The sequence below is a fragment of the Asparagus officinalis genome, chromosome 5 (assembly GCF_001876935.1).
Source record: "Asparagus officinalis chromosome 5, Aspof.V1, whole genome shotgun sequence".
NCBI classification, from domain to species: Eukaryota; Viridiplantae; Streptophyta; class Magnoliopsida; order Asparagales; family Asparagaceae; genus Asparagus; species Asparagus officinalis.
The window spans coordinates 3,704,469-3,719,158 of NC_033798.1; the positions used below are offsets into that span (position 1 = coordinate 3,704,469).

The window sequence follows — 14,690 nt, forward strand, 5'->3', positions numbered from 1 at the left end:
CCGATTCGTTCTCGACACGCCGAAGCTGAGGGTTTTGCGAAGCGGTTATTGGGTTTGAAAAGCTACTGTTTGTAAACCCGAAATAAAACCTAAAAGGACCCGATCGTTACCTTATCTCAACCGCGGCTGCTTCTCTCTCCTGCTCTCTTCTCTCATCCTAGGGCATCAACGCTTCCCCCATCTCAACCGCGGCGGCAAGTCAAAGACCACCCGGAGGCGGCGAGTGCGTTGGCGACACCAGAGCCAAGGCCGGCCGACTGTTTGTCGTCGGCGTACCACCTAGAGGGCATCAGCGGTATTTTTTTTTTCTTTTTTTTCGGCTGCTTCTCTCTCTCTCTCTCTTTTCTCTCTCACTTTTAAGCTTCCGCCATCTCACCAGGTGAGTTTCTGACTTTTTTTTTCTGTTTTTTTTTCTCTTTATTTTTTCTGCTGTAGCAATGGCCCCAGCTCATATTTATTTATGTGGTGGTTTATCTAGGAAAGTTAATTGACTAGTCTTTTCTTCTTATTACTGCTGTTGATAGTAATTTTTCATTTTATTTTGATGGTTGCTTGGTTTTGCACTGAAAAACAGTTTCAGTGGACTTGTAAATAAGTAAATTGATTCTTTGTTATACAAAGCTGACTGACTTTTAAATAGCCATTTTTAATTCATGAATTTTAAGAATTGACTCTCTGACTGTAGCAGTTTAGTTGATACAACAATTTTCTTTTTTAACTTTTCCTCTGTTTTAAACTAATTTACTGTTATTATTATTGTATGACAGAAATGGAACACGAAGGGAGTTCTAGTGGCAGTGTAGTACAAGATGATAAATGTCCGCTTTGGAAATATGTTACCAAATTGGAGAAAAGGGGGGGAACGGCAGGAGGAAATTGGAGATGGAGATGTAACTATTGCAGAGATGACTTTACCGGCTCACACTCAAGAGTTAAAAATCATCTCTTGAGGATAAGTGAGACTGGAATTAAGATGTGTTCCAAGTCAACACCCGAAAATTTAAGGGAGTTTCAAAGGACGTTGGATCAAGCAGAGGCGAGGTTGAGGGCTTCTAGGCCTAAGATGTCAGTTTTGCCTACATCTTCGACTGCAAGTACGACCGGTGTAGGCGCAAGTGCAAGCATGCTGATTGGTGCAAGTGAATGTAAGAGGAGGAGGGGGCCTAACACCGTGGAACAAGCATTCAACATGGGAGCAAGGGAGGAATTGGATGCATTGATTGGTAGGATGTTCTTCACCGGGGGATTATCCTTCAACTTGACAAGGAATCCATATTATGCCAAAGCTTTTGCATATGCCGCAAGCAATCCAATTTCTGGCTATAAGCCTCCTGGTTACAATTCCATGAGGACCACTATCTTACAACGTGAGAGAACTCACGTAGAGAGATTGATGGAGCCAATCAGGGACACATGGCAACAGAAGGGAGTCTCCATTTGTAGTGATGGGTGGGCGGATGCACAAAGGAGGCCCATCATCAATTTTATGGCGGTATGTGAGGGTAAGCCAATGTTCTTGAATGCCGTGAATGCTATCCAAACACAGCTAGAAAAGTGCATCACAGAGGTGGGACCGAAAAATGTCATCCAAATCATAACCGATAATGCTTCGGCATGCAAGGCCGCGGGAGGGCTCGTGGAGCAAACTTGGCCTCACATATTTTGGACTCCTTGTGTAGTCCATACACTCAATCTTGCTGTCAAGAATATTTGTGCGGCTAAGAACACGGAAGCAAATGCCGTGGCTTATGCACAATTACATTGGATTACAGAGATCTCCGATGATGCATTGTTTATGAAGAATTTTATCATGAACCACTCTATGCGGCTTTCCATATTCAATGATTATTCCAAGATGAAGCTTTTATCAATTGCCGACACAAGATTTGCCTCGTGGATTATTATGTTGAAGAGGCTTAAGGTCGTCAAGAGAGGCCTCCAAGACATGGTCCTTAGTGATCGATGGAGCTTATATAGAGACGATGATGTGGAGAAAGCTCAATTTGTGAAAGAGAAAGTCCTCGATGATTTGTGGTGGGACAAGATAGATTTTATTCTTGACTTCACCGGCCCAATCTATGAAATGATAAGGGTCACCGACACCGATACACCATGTCTTCATTTGGTGTATGATATGTGGGATACAATGATTGAGAAGGTGAAGCAAGCTATTTACAGGCATGAGGGTAAAAGGGATAACGAGGAATCTCCTTTTTATGAGGTGGTTCACAAGATCTTGGTGGATCGATGGAACAAGGGCAACACACCACTTCAGTGCTTGGCACACTCTTTAGTTCCAAGGTAATATTTCACATTTTACTCTTTAATGCGAATATTTCAATTAATTTTAATACATGAATCAAGCACTGGATAAGTTTAAGGATAAATTACATTGAAAGCAAATTTGTGATCTTACAATTTCAAGGATAAAAAAGTCCTCCACTTATTCATGTGTTGGACAACTTCAATGTTTAATGGAGTAACATCTACTTCTTGTTCACTATATGTTAACTTATCCTTAATCTGACATTGTGGGCTAATTCATGAATTTCTTCTCATTTCACATAGGTACTATCATTCCACATGGCTCAATGAGAACGTCAATCGGCAAGCTCCAAATCAAGATCTTGAGATCTCTACAGAAAGAGCAAAGTGCTTAAGAAGATATTATCCCAACTCCGATGAACGATTGGTGGTGAACTTGGAATATGCTAAGTTTGTGGGGTCTTTGGAGGCTTTTGGTGATCCGGATTCTCTTTTCGATAGAGGACATATGGATCCAAAGTCATGGTGGCTTCTTTATGGTGCAAGTGCTCCAAATTTGCAAGCATTGGCCATAAAGCTTCTAGGCCAACCTTGTTCCTCTTCTTGTTGTGAACGGAATTGGAGTACGTATGGTTTCATTCACTCCTTAAAGAGGAACAAGCTAACCCCGACACGGGCGGAGGATCTTGTTTATGTTCACACCAACCTTCGTTTACTTTCTCGGAGTTCGGAAGAGTATATGGAAGGGGAATCAAGAATGTGGGATATTGGTGGAGATGCCTTCGACTCATTTCAAGGAGCCGGCATGTTAGATGTTGCTGCCCTTTCTCTTGACGAGCCCACGATGGAGGCCATTGTGTTTGATGAGGATGAAGAAGTTGAAGCCATAGAATAATCTTTTTGACGTTTCAACTTAAAAACTTTATTTTAAGATATGTTTTTTAGTATAATTTTTATATTTTTGTAGTCATTGAACTTAGTATTTTGTAGTCATTGAACTAGTAGTAGTTGCAACTTGAACTTTTTTCTCTTGTATTTTTATATGCTCAAGATGAAAGTAGTGAAAATCAAAATTTGGTATTATCTTCAAATCAGTTACATAACTTATATTTGTCATTGATTATACAAGCCAATGTTACATAATAATACAACATAAAAATTGATCTATTTTTCTATATGTTCATCTTTTCTTTCTTGTCTTCTTTAACATTATTGTCTTCAAGAGATCATTGTCATCCCGGCGCCTTAATTCACACCTGCAACACACACTTTCCATTAGTTTCTTATTTATAATCTCCACTTCACAATTTACATAACAAAAAATATGAAAATGTAATAGGAATTTAATTCAATATGGATCAATATATAATAGTAATATTAAAAAATCTAACCGTGTCGCCGTGTCCTATTTTTTTGGGTTTTGCCGTGTCCGTGTCCGTGTCCGTGTCGTGTCCGTGTCGCCGTGTCCGTGTCCGTGCTTCTTAGACGTCATCCTATAATAAGGTGACAACTCATCTCATCTCATCTCCATTTCTTTAATTTCCTTCTTTTTTTAGCCAACCAAACAATCCCAAAACCTATTTTTCTTAGAAATAGGTTTTCTTTTCTTTGATTTCCCTCTTTTTTTAGGCAAACAAACAGCTCCTAATAGACAAGATTGCCATCCTGCATGTAATATTTTTGTGCGTATTCCAAAATTCTTGAATTTATGTGCACTATAATAAATAAATTTAGCCATTTTTGAAAAATCATAAATATCTGTCAAGCATAGAATATGTTATTTGTCTTTCAATATTTTTGAATTTCTATAAACTATAACACATGACTGTGATTGTTTTAAGCTAAATTGCAAATTACACTCCCGCATAGAATATTTTATGCATGCTTTAAAATTGTAAAGCTTATGTGGACTATAACATATGATTGTGTCCTCTTTTGGCCAAATTACAAGTTGCTGTTACTTCAAAGTTCCTGAACTCATTGATGTGGACATTTTGACTAAATCACAATTTGTTGTCTTACTTAATATCCTATATGTGTACCCCAACATTCTTGAAAATTTGTGGACTATTAACATATTATTTTGGTTGTTTTAAACCAAATCACAAGTTTTCGTCCCTCATAAATTGATTTTTGTGCACCTACTAATTAAACCATATTTTTTTGCCATTTTCGAATAAAACACATATTGCCGAATATCGGTGGACAGTAACACTTGATTTTTTACTGTTTTGCCCCAAATTACAAATTGCAGCCAGGCGTAGAATATATTATATGTACTCAAAGGTTGTGCAATTTTTGTGGACGATATCACTATGTAAGCCAAATCACAAATTGTCGTTGCGTGTGAAATATTTTCTACATAATTTGAAGTCCCGAATTTCTATGGACTAAAACCTATGAATCTATGATTGTGTCCACTTTTGACCAAATCATAAGTTGCTGGTTCACATAGAATATTTTACATTTTCCATAACTTTTACCGAATGTAATTCCTGACCTTGGCCATTCTTGACCAAATCATGATTTGTCGTGCTGTAAATCTTAGTTAATGTGTAGTCCATAATATGGGAAATTCTTTGGACTTTACATTATGGATTTGACTGTTTTTGATAAATCACAAATTGCTTTGATGGAATATTTTACGCATATTAAAAAATTCTCAAAAATTTATGCCCTATAATCAATGATTTTGGCCTTTTTCGGTCAAATCACAAATTGCTGTTACATAAAGTATAGCGTATTCCACGGTTCTTGAATTTCTTTGAACTATAACTCATTATTGTTGTCGCTCTCAACCAATCCCATATTGCTTTCCGCATAGAAAATTTTATGCAAATTTTGTAGTATTTTAGAATTTAGGTGTACTATAACTTATGTTGTGCCCGCTTTCGATCAAATCGCATTATGACATTCTTTTAGCTTCTTGAATTTTTGTGAACAATAACTTATTAATGTGGATGTTTTTTTACTAAATCATAAATTGTCATTCCACATAGTATTCTATATGCGTAATCCAAAATTTCAAAAATTTTAAATTTTTGTGGACTATAGCCCTTTATTTTGGCCCTTTTAAAGAAAAGACTAGTTTCTATGCCTTGAAAATTATTTTATGTGCACTTCAAAATTAAACCATAATTTTGGTCATTTTCGATTAAAACTCAAATTGCTGAATTTCTGTGGGCTAACACATGATTTTGACCGTTTTCGGCCAAATCACAAATTGTTGCCATACAAAATATATTATACGTGTTGGATTTTTGTGGAATATAATCAATGGCTTTGACCGTTTAAACCAAATCATTAATTGGCAGCACGTGAAATATTTTATATGTACTCACTACTACAAAAAGCTCGAATTTCCATAGACTAAAACCAATGGTTGTGGTCATTTTTGACCAAACCACAAGTTGCCAGTTCGCGTAGAATATTTTTTGACCAAACCACAAGTTGCCATTTTCAATAAATCTTTAATTGTCTTCTTACTGAAAATAGTTTATGCGTGTTCTAAAATTCTTGAATCGTTGTGCACTGTAGCTAATTATTTTGGTAGTATTTGACAAACTCAAATTGTCACACATAATATATTACGCGTATTTTGGGATTTTGAAATATCTATGAGCTATAACTTGTGATTGTTGTTTTCAACCAAATTGCTAATTGCCCTGCCGCATCGAATATTTTATGTCTATTCCGAATTCCATATCTTATGTGGACTATGTTGTGTTGGCATTTGACCAAATCACTAGTTGCCATTACTTCAAAGTTCGTGATATTTGTGGACTACAAGTCATTGATGTGGAGGTTCTCAACCAAATCACAAATTGTCATCCCGCATAATATCTTATCTGCATGCTTCAAAATTCTTGAATTTTTGCAGGCTATAACCCATGATTTTGACCATTTAAAACCAAATCACAAGTTTTCCTCTCTCATAAATTATTTTATGTTTACTTCAAAATTAATTTATAATTTTGGTCATTTTTAGCCAAAACACTATTTTTTGAATTTATGTGGACTATAACAAATGATTTTGACTGCTCTTGACTAAATTGTAAATTGCTGCCATATAAAAAGTATATTATGCACGTAGAAATTGTCAAATTTGTGGACTATAGTCCATGATTTTGGCCGATTATACCAAATACACGTCATCATTCATAAAATATTTCATTTTATGCTAACTCCAAAGTTTTCGAACTTCTATGAACTAAAACCCATGATTTGTGGCCATGATTAACCAGGTATCAAGTTGCTGATTCGCATAGAACATTTTCTCTCCGAAATTCTCAAAATTTCTGTGATTTATAACTACGATTTCACTTATTCTTAACCAAATCATAATATGTTGACCTACAAGCTTGTTTTACGCGTACTGTAAAATCCCTAAATTTTTTGTGGACTATAACAGATGACTTTCGTCACTTTTAGTGAAAACTACAAATTGCTGTGCCGCATACCTTATTTTTTGTGTATTCCAAAATACGTGAATTTTGGTGGACTATAGCTCATGGTTGTGGTTGTTTTCAATAAATCAAAATTGCCTACCCATATGGAACAATTTATGCGTATTCTAAAATTCTCAAAATTTTTGTGAACTATAACAAATGTTTTTGATCGTTTTCGACCAAATCTTAAATTACCATCAAGCACCTAATATGTGTATTCTAACATTTCTGAATTTTTGTGAAATCATAGTTAGGATTTTGGTTATTTTCAACCAAATCACATACCGTCTTTTCGCAGAGAATATCATATGCATGTCTCAAACTTTCAAAATTTCGGTGGATAACCTATGATTGAGTTCGCTTTCGATCAAATGACAAATTGTTGTTATGCAAAAATTATATTATTCATACTATAAAAACTCTACATTTTTGTGGATTATGACTCATTATAGTGGACATTTCTGACTAAATCACAAATTGTCCATATAATCCATGTACTGCAGAATTCTCAGATTTTGTGGACTAGAGCCTATGATTTTGGCAATTCTAGAACAAGTCACAAATTTCCCATCCTCAAATTTTTTTCTGAGTATTTCAAAGATAATCTATAATTAGGCCATTCTCAACCAAAAAAATAAATTGCCGACTTCTGCAGATTTTGACACATGAGTTGACAATTTTCGACTAAATCACAAGTTGCTGCCATGAGTAGATTATATTATGCGTACTAAAAAATTGTAGAATTTTTGTGAACTATAATCCATGATTTTGGTGGTTAAACTAAATCACAAGTTATCGTTACATGTAAAAATTTTATGCGCCCTCCAAAGTTCCTGCATTTCTATCGATTAAAACGAATGGTTGTGGCTGCTTAAAACCAAATTACAAGTTAGTGTTTCGCGTAGGATATTTATATCCACAAATTTATGTTGACCATAATTCATGATTTGTCATTTTCAGCCAAAATGCAAACTACCATCATGCATAACTTGTTCAATGCTTACTCCAAAATTCTTGAATTACTGTTGACTTTAGCTCATGATGGTTCCGTTTTCAATAAACCGAATATTTTTTGCTCATTCCAAAATTCTCGTTCTTTAGTGGACCAATGATTTTGTTCATTTTTGACCAATTCACAAATTTTCATCATAGATGAAGATATTTTTCATATTGCAAAATTTTTGAATATTTATTAACTATAACTCAGAATCATAGGCGTTTTCACGAAATTACAAATTGCCTTCCCGCATAGAATATTTTTTTGCTTACTTTAAAATTGTGGAATTTATGTGGATTATATGGTTGCGCCCTCTTTAGGCCAAATCACAATGTTGTCACTCAAAATATATTATGCCTAGCGCAAAATTTCATAAATCTTGCGGTGTATGACTCCTTATTGTAGATGTTTTCGCGTAAATTTTAAAGTGTTGCCTTGTATAATATATTCTATGCGTACTCTAATATTCTCCAATTTATGTGGATTATGACTAGGGGTGTGCAAACGGTCGACCGGCTCGGTTTTTACCAAATTTGAACAATCGAACCCGTCCGACTATAATTCAAAACCGAACCGAACCGTTGCAAGTCGGTTCGATGCGGTGCGGTTCGGTTCAGTTCGGCTTGTTCGATTCTAATTTCATCAAACTTGTTATCAAACAACATAATGTGTTAAAGAAAAAAAAGATATCAACAAAGTAGGAGATTATGAAGTATTAAACACTGATATTGTTTTCAACCCATAATAATTCAGGTCCCAATAGTTACAAGGAATGAACTCACATCCATCCAAACAAAACGTAAGTATTTCTCAAGCACAAAATTTGAGTTCAAAAGTTTCATTCCTATGAGCTCACTCCCCTATTTTCTACGATAACCAGAGAGGACCAAAGAAGGGAGTATGTCAAAAATTCCCCGTAAATCCTCTTCACCGCTTTTCTAGATTTAGTCGCCATCCTCATTGTCGTCCTGCGATATACAAAAAAAAAGCTAGAAGTTAGAATTAACATGAGAGCCACTAGAACTAATAGGGGTTCAACTAGAATTAACATACCATTAGAACTAACGCTTATATTAGAAATAACACTAGTTGGAAGTTAGAACTAACATGACATCAGCTAGAACTAACACGAGAGCCACTAGAACTAACATGGGCTCAACTAGAACTAACATACCACTAAAACTAACGGTTATATTAGAAATAACACTAGCTGAAAGTTAGAACTAACATGACATTAGCTAGAAATAACACGAGAATCACTAGAACTAACAATGGCTTAACTAGAACTAACATACCACTAGAACTAGCACTTATATTAGAAATAATACTAGCTGGAAGTTAGAACTAATATGACATCGGTTACAACTAACATACACTAGAACTAACGCTTATTAGAAATAACACTAGCTGGAGGTTAGAACTAACATGACATCAACTAGAACTCTCTCGAGAGCCACTAGAACTAATAGGGGCTCAACTAGAACTAACATACAAACAAATCTGATGCACAAAACCCTAAAAGTTCACCGTAGTACAAAATTCACCAATCAAGCGCAAGAAAGACGAGATCAATATTTGCCTAACCCTAAGTCCCTAAGATAGAAATCGAGAGAGTTGAGAGGAGTTACGATGTGAGACCACTGAGAAGGCATCAGATCTCCTAGGTGATAGCATCAAAGAAATGATTTTTAGTTTATAATTCGGGCTCGGCCTCGATGACGGCGACGTGTGCTGGTGTCCTCCCCAAAGTCGGAGATAGATCCTGAGCCTGAGGAGATGTTATGGTCTCAGCCATGAAGAATGCAGACTGTGCGGACACTGCGGAGTGTGGAGCGCGGTGGAGGAGCGACCGAGTGAGAGAGAGGAAATGAGGAGCGACAGTTGAGAAAGGGAAAGTGGAAACGAGTTTAGGGTTTGAGTGACTGAGTCTTTGGGGTAGTGAGTCGGGTTTGAGATTCGGGTATTGCACTATTGGGTATTCGGTCGGTTCGGGTTGAAAAGTTTTCAACCCAACCCGAACCACCCGACTCATAAAATCGATTTTTTGGGTCGGTTTTTCGGTTTGGACCGAACCATGCTCAGCCCTAATTATGACCTATGATTTTGGCTATTTTCCACCAAATGATTAGTTTTCGTCCCTCAAATTATTTTATGTTTATCGAAAAAATAATTCATTATCTTGGCCATTTTTAACCTAAAAAATTATCAAATTTGTATAGGTTGTAATCCAATGATTTTGACCATTTGCAACCGAATCACGAATTACCTCCATGCACATCATATTCTATGCATGTTTTAACTTTTTCAAACTTTTCTGGACTATAATCCATGATTTGCAATTTAAACCTACCCACATATTGCTATCATGTGTAAATTATTTTACTAGAATGACCCATGATTTTGGTCGCTTTTGACCAAATTAGAGATCCCCATCCTGCATAGAATATTTTATGCATATTCACAACTTTTTGAATTTCTATGGACTACAACCTATGATTTTGACTATTTTTTATCAAATCATAAGTTGATAACCAATGATTTTTGTCGTTTTTGACCAAATTAGGGATCCCCATCCTGCAAAGAATGTTTTATGCATAGTCAAAACTTCTTGAATTTCTGTGGACTACGGCCCATGATTTTGACTATTTTTGATCAAATCATAAGTTGGTGCCCCGCATAGAATAAATATTGCTTATTCAAAACTTTTTGAATTGCGGTGGACAATGATTCATTTTTCGGCCGTTTTCAATGAAGTCGTAGATTGTCATTCTGCATAAAATAGTGAGCGGCTCAATACCCGAATTATAGTCGACTTTCAACTCATAATTATGGCCATTTTTGACGAAATAAAAAAATCTCCTTTCTATATAGACAGTTTTTTTGTGTATTTCAAAAATTTTAAAATTTCTATGTACTATAACCTATTGTTTTGATCATTTTTAACCAAATCACAAGTTGTCATCCTACGTAAAATTTTGTATGTGTACTCTAAAATTCATGAATTCTTTGTAAAGTAACCCATGGTTTGGTCATTCTTGACCAAATCACAAATTGCCATCACTCGTAAAATATGTTATGCATATTTACAAATTATCTAGTTTATGTTGCCTATGACTCATGATTGTGGTTGTTGTGGACCAAATCTCAAGTTGCTTTCCCACATAATTTTTTAAACATGCTCCAAAATCCCCGAATTTCTATGGACTATAACCTATGATTGTACTCGTTTTCGATCAAATCACAAATTGTTGTCTCCAATGGTTTAAATATAGGCTGATTTTATCGATTTATACCTGATATATAGGGTTTGGGCTATGACTAATATGATTTTTGCAAAAATATATCTCATATAGTTTTGAGCCGATTTTTCTCTATATATCGGTGTAAATCCAATAAAGCGTTTGATTTTTCATGGGCTAAAATCACCCGATTTTCTACAATTTACATTCTAAGTGAACTGGTTCGCGTTTGGAGACAAAACACCCTCTTTTTTCCATATTCGACCCACATACACTAAACAAAAACAATACTATCCTATTCTATTTCGCTTCCACTAAACAAAAACAATTGGTAAGTGATCCTAAACATGCGTTATTTACATATTAGTATGTTTATGTTTCATTAAATGTGCTTAGATTACTTTTTAAAACATTATATTATATATGCTCACCATCCAATGTAACTCTCCAATTTTTACTACGTATCACCGATATATCCCGATAACTAGGATCCGATATGAATTTTGGCCATCTGATATATTTCCTATAATCGAAATTTAAAACATTGTTTGTCTCGCATAGTTTATTTTATTCATACTCCAAAATTCTTGAGTTTTTGTGTACCATAATCAATGATTGTGGCCATTTTCTATATCCCGATAACTAGGATCCGATATGAATTTTGGCCATCTGATATATTTCCTATAATCGAAATTTAAAACATTGTTTGTCTCGCATAGTTTATTTTATTCATACTCCAAAATTCTTGAGTTTTTGTGTACCATAATCAATGATTGTGGCCATTTTCGATATCCCGATAACTAGGATCCGATATGAATTTTGGCCATCTGATATATTTCCTATAATCGAAATTTAAAACATTGTTTGTCTCGCATAGTTTATTTTATTCATACTCCAAAATTCTTGAGTTTTTGTGTACCATAATCAATGATTGTGGCCATTTTCGATATCCCGATAACTAGGATCCGATATGAATTTTGGCCATCTGATATATTTCCTATAATCGAAATTTAAAACATTGTTTGTCTCGCATAGTTTTTTTTATTCATACTCCAAAATTCTTGAGTTTTTGTGTACCATAATCAATGATTGTGGCCATTTTCGATAAAATCACAAATTGCCTTTTCGCATAGAGTGTTTTATATATACTAGAAAATTACAGAATTTCTTTGGACTGTATAACCTATGATTGTGACCACTTTCGATCTAATCACAAATTGTCATCAGTCATCATGCAAAAAATATGTTGAGTGTACTTTAAAATCCTTGAATTTTTATGGATTATGAGTCATTATTGTGGACATTTACGATTATGTCAAATTTTTGTCTTGCATAATATATTGTGTATTCCAAAATTCCAAAAATTATGTAGGCTATAAGCCTATAACTCATGATTTTTGCGTTTTAGACCATTCACAGATTTTTTATCCTCGACAAAGTAGTGTCCCCCCACCCCCCATAGAAACTAACTTTAAAATAGAATCCTTCTATAAAAACTATCTTCGATATTCAATTTGCACATAAACTACCTTTAAAGGGTTTTTTGATGTAATCAATCACCTGGGTCCACTTTTCGGTTACCTTTTCGATAATTCTTCCCAACTGAACTCCATTAAGGATCATCTCTCTAATATACTTGGTATTTGCCAATCAATTATTATAGAAAAATGGCAAAAGTTGAATTTAAGGTGAGTCCTGTTGGTTGATTGAAACAAAATGTCATTTGTGATGGTTTATGTATAAATTTACAGTTGAAAGTGGTTTCTGTAGAATGACCATATTTTAAGGTAGTTTCAATGAAAAAAAACCCTTTAGTATAATCCATAATTTTGGTGTTTTTGACCAAACCTTAAAAAAGTGCCTAATTTTTGTGGACTATAACACATTATTGAGAGTGTTTTTGGCTAAATCACTCATTTTTGCCATGCGTAGAATAAATTATTTGTACTCAGAAATTACTGAAATTCTTGGACATAATTCATGATTTTAGCCTTTTAAACCAATTAACATATTGCCATCGCAAAATATTTTGTGAGTGCCCTGAACTTCCCAAATTACAATGGAATAAAACCAACGGTTGTGGACTCCTTTGACCAAGTCACAAATTGCCGCTTCCCGTAGATTAATATGTTCCTATCCGAAGTTAAAGTGGACTATAACTTATGATTTTGGTCGTTTCAACCAAATTACAAATTACCATCCCACGTAACTTATTTATGTTGACTATAACTTATGATTGGGCCATTTTCAATAAATCACAAATTGCCTTACCACGTGGAGTATTTTGTGTTCTTAAATTTTTGTGGAACAAATCATTTCGGACGTTTTTGATCAAATCACAAATTGTCATCACATATAGAATACATTTCGCATATTCTAAATTTTTTGAATTTGGGCGAAATATTACTCTTAATTTTGGTCATTATCAACCAAATCACAAATTGTCTTCCTGTGTAAACCATTTCTTTTGCGTACATCAAAATTCTAGAGTTTCTATGGATTATATAACCTTTTTGACTATGCTCGCTTTCAACCAAATTACAAATTTCTATCACTCATAGATTGTATTATACGTACTTCAAATTCCTCAGTTTTGTGAGCTTATTATGGACATATTCGAGCAAATCACTAATTATTGTCCCACATAATATATTCTCTTCGCACTCTAAAATTCTCGAAATTTCATGGACTAGCTCATGATTTTGGTTGTTTTTGACCAAATCACAAGTTCCCGTCACTCATAAATTATGTTGTGTACGTCAAAATTGGTCCATGATTTTGGCCATTTTGCGGCCAAAACACAAATTACCGAATTTTATGGCTATAACCCAAGATTTTGGCTGTTTTCGGCCAAATCACAAATTACCTACCCGCATAGCATATATTATATGTTCTTCAAAATTTTTGAACTTTTGTGGAATAGTCTATGATTTTGACCGTTTAAACTTTCTCACAAATTGCTGTCACGCGTAAAATATATGTTATGGTTAAAATAAATTTTGTTGTGTCCTTATATTTTAATCCCTTTTTCCACTATGCAGGACTTTTTTCAGGAGGAGGATCAAGGGTGAAATTTCACGGTTCTCCAGAATCATCTGCGGGAGCCAGGGGTGGATTTATTTCTGTTCAGTTTTACAGGAATATGTCTGTAGATCGTGATTCTAACTCTGCATCCTCTAGCTCTGCATCTCCCAAGTATGTAGTTTTACATTTGTGCACCTAGAGCTTCTGTACTATTCATCGCATGTGTGTATGCGAATTTATAATGTATGACAGGGTTAATTGCGGATATGACTTACACTTATATTGTTGCAGGTAGACCCCTGAGTGAAAATTATTGGCCCTTTTACCCTTGGCCAACGGGAGGTCCGTCCACATGGGCGATAGTGCTGGGGGTTATCCGCAATTAACCCTATAATATATGATTAATGATTCTTTTATCACTTTATGTTCTCTTCTCGGCATCATTTAATGCCTTTGCATTAGAGCACATTTAGATTGTCATGTTGGTAACCTGTCTTGAAAATGTTTACTATTGCAGCAATGTAGAACTGATATCGGGGCTTGATGATGATGGAAAAGCGAGGGGAGATGCAGGGTATGCAATGAGGAGATTAGAGGGTAAGGAGGAATAGATCTCTGAGCATCATCATGCAGCAAATGTTCTTTTATAGTTCATTCTATGTAAATATGTGCGACGATGAGAGCTTTTAGTAGATTGCAGGCATTTGATGTACATGA

At 35.0% G+C, this 14,690-nt stretch overlaps 1 protein-coding gene across 3 annotated transcripts in view; it reads left to right on the forward strand.

Moving 5' to 3' along the window:
• LOC109840258 overlaps window positions 1-14,684 on the forward strand; it is a 20,593-nt gene extending 5,909 nt beyond the window's left edge. For 2 of the 3 annotated variants that reach the window (XM_020408836.1, XM_020408834.1), the window contains exons 3-4: window positions 13,991-14,144; window positions 14,491-14,684. In XM_020408836.1, the coding sequence (XP_020264425.1) occupies window positions 13,991-14,144; window positions 14,491-14,584 (248 nt within the window). In that variant the 3' untranslated portion in view covers window positions 14,585-14,684. The other variant, XM_020408837.1, reaches the window with a different exon arrangement.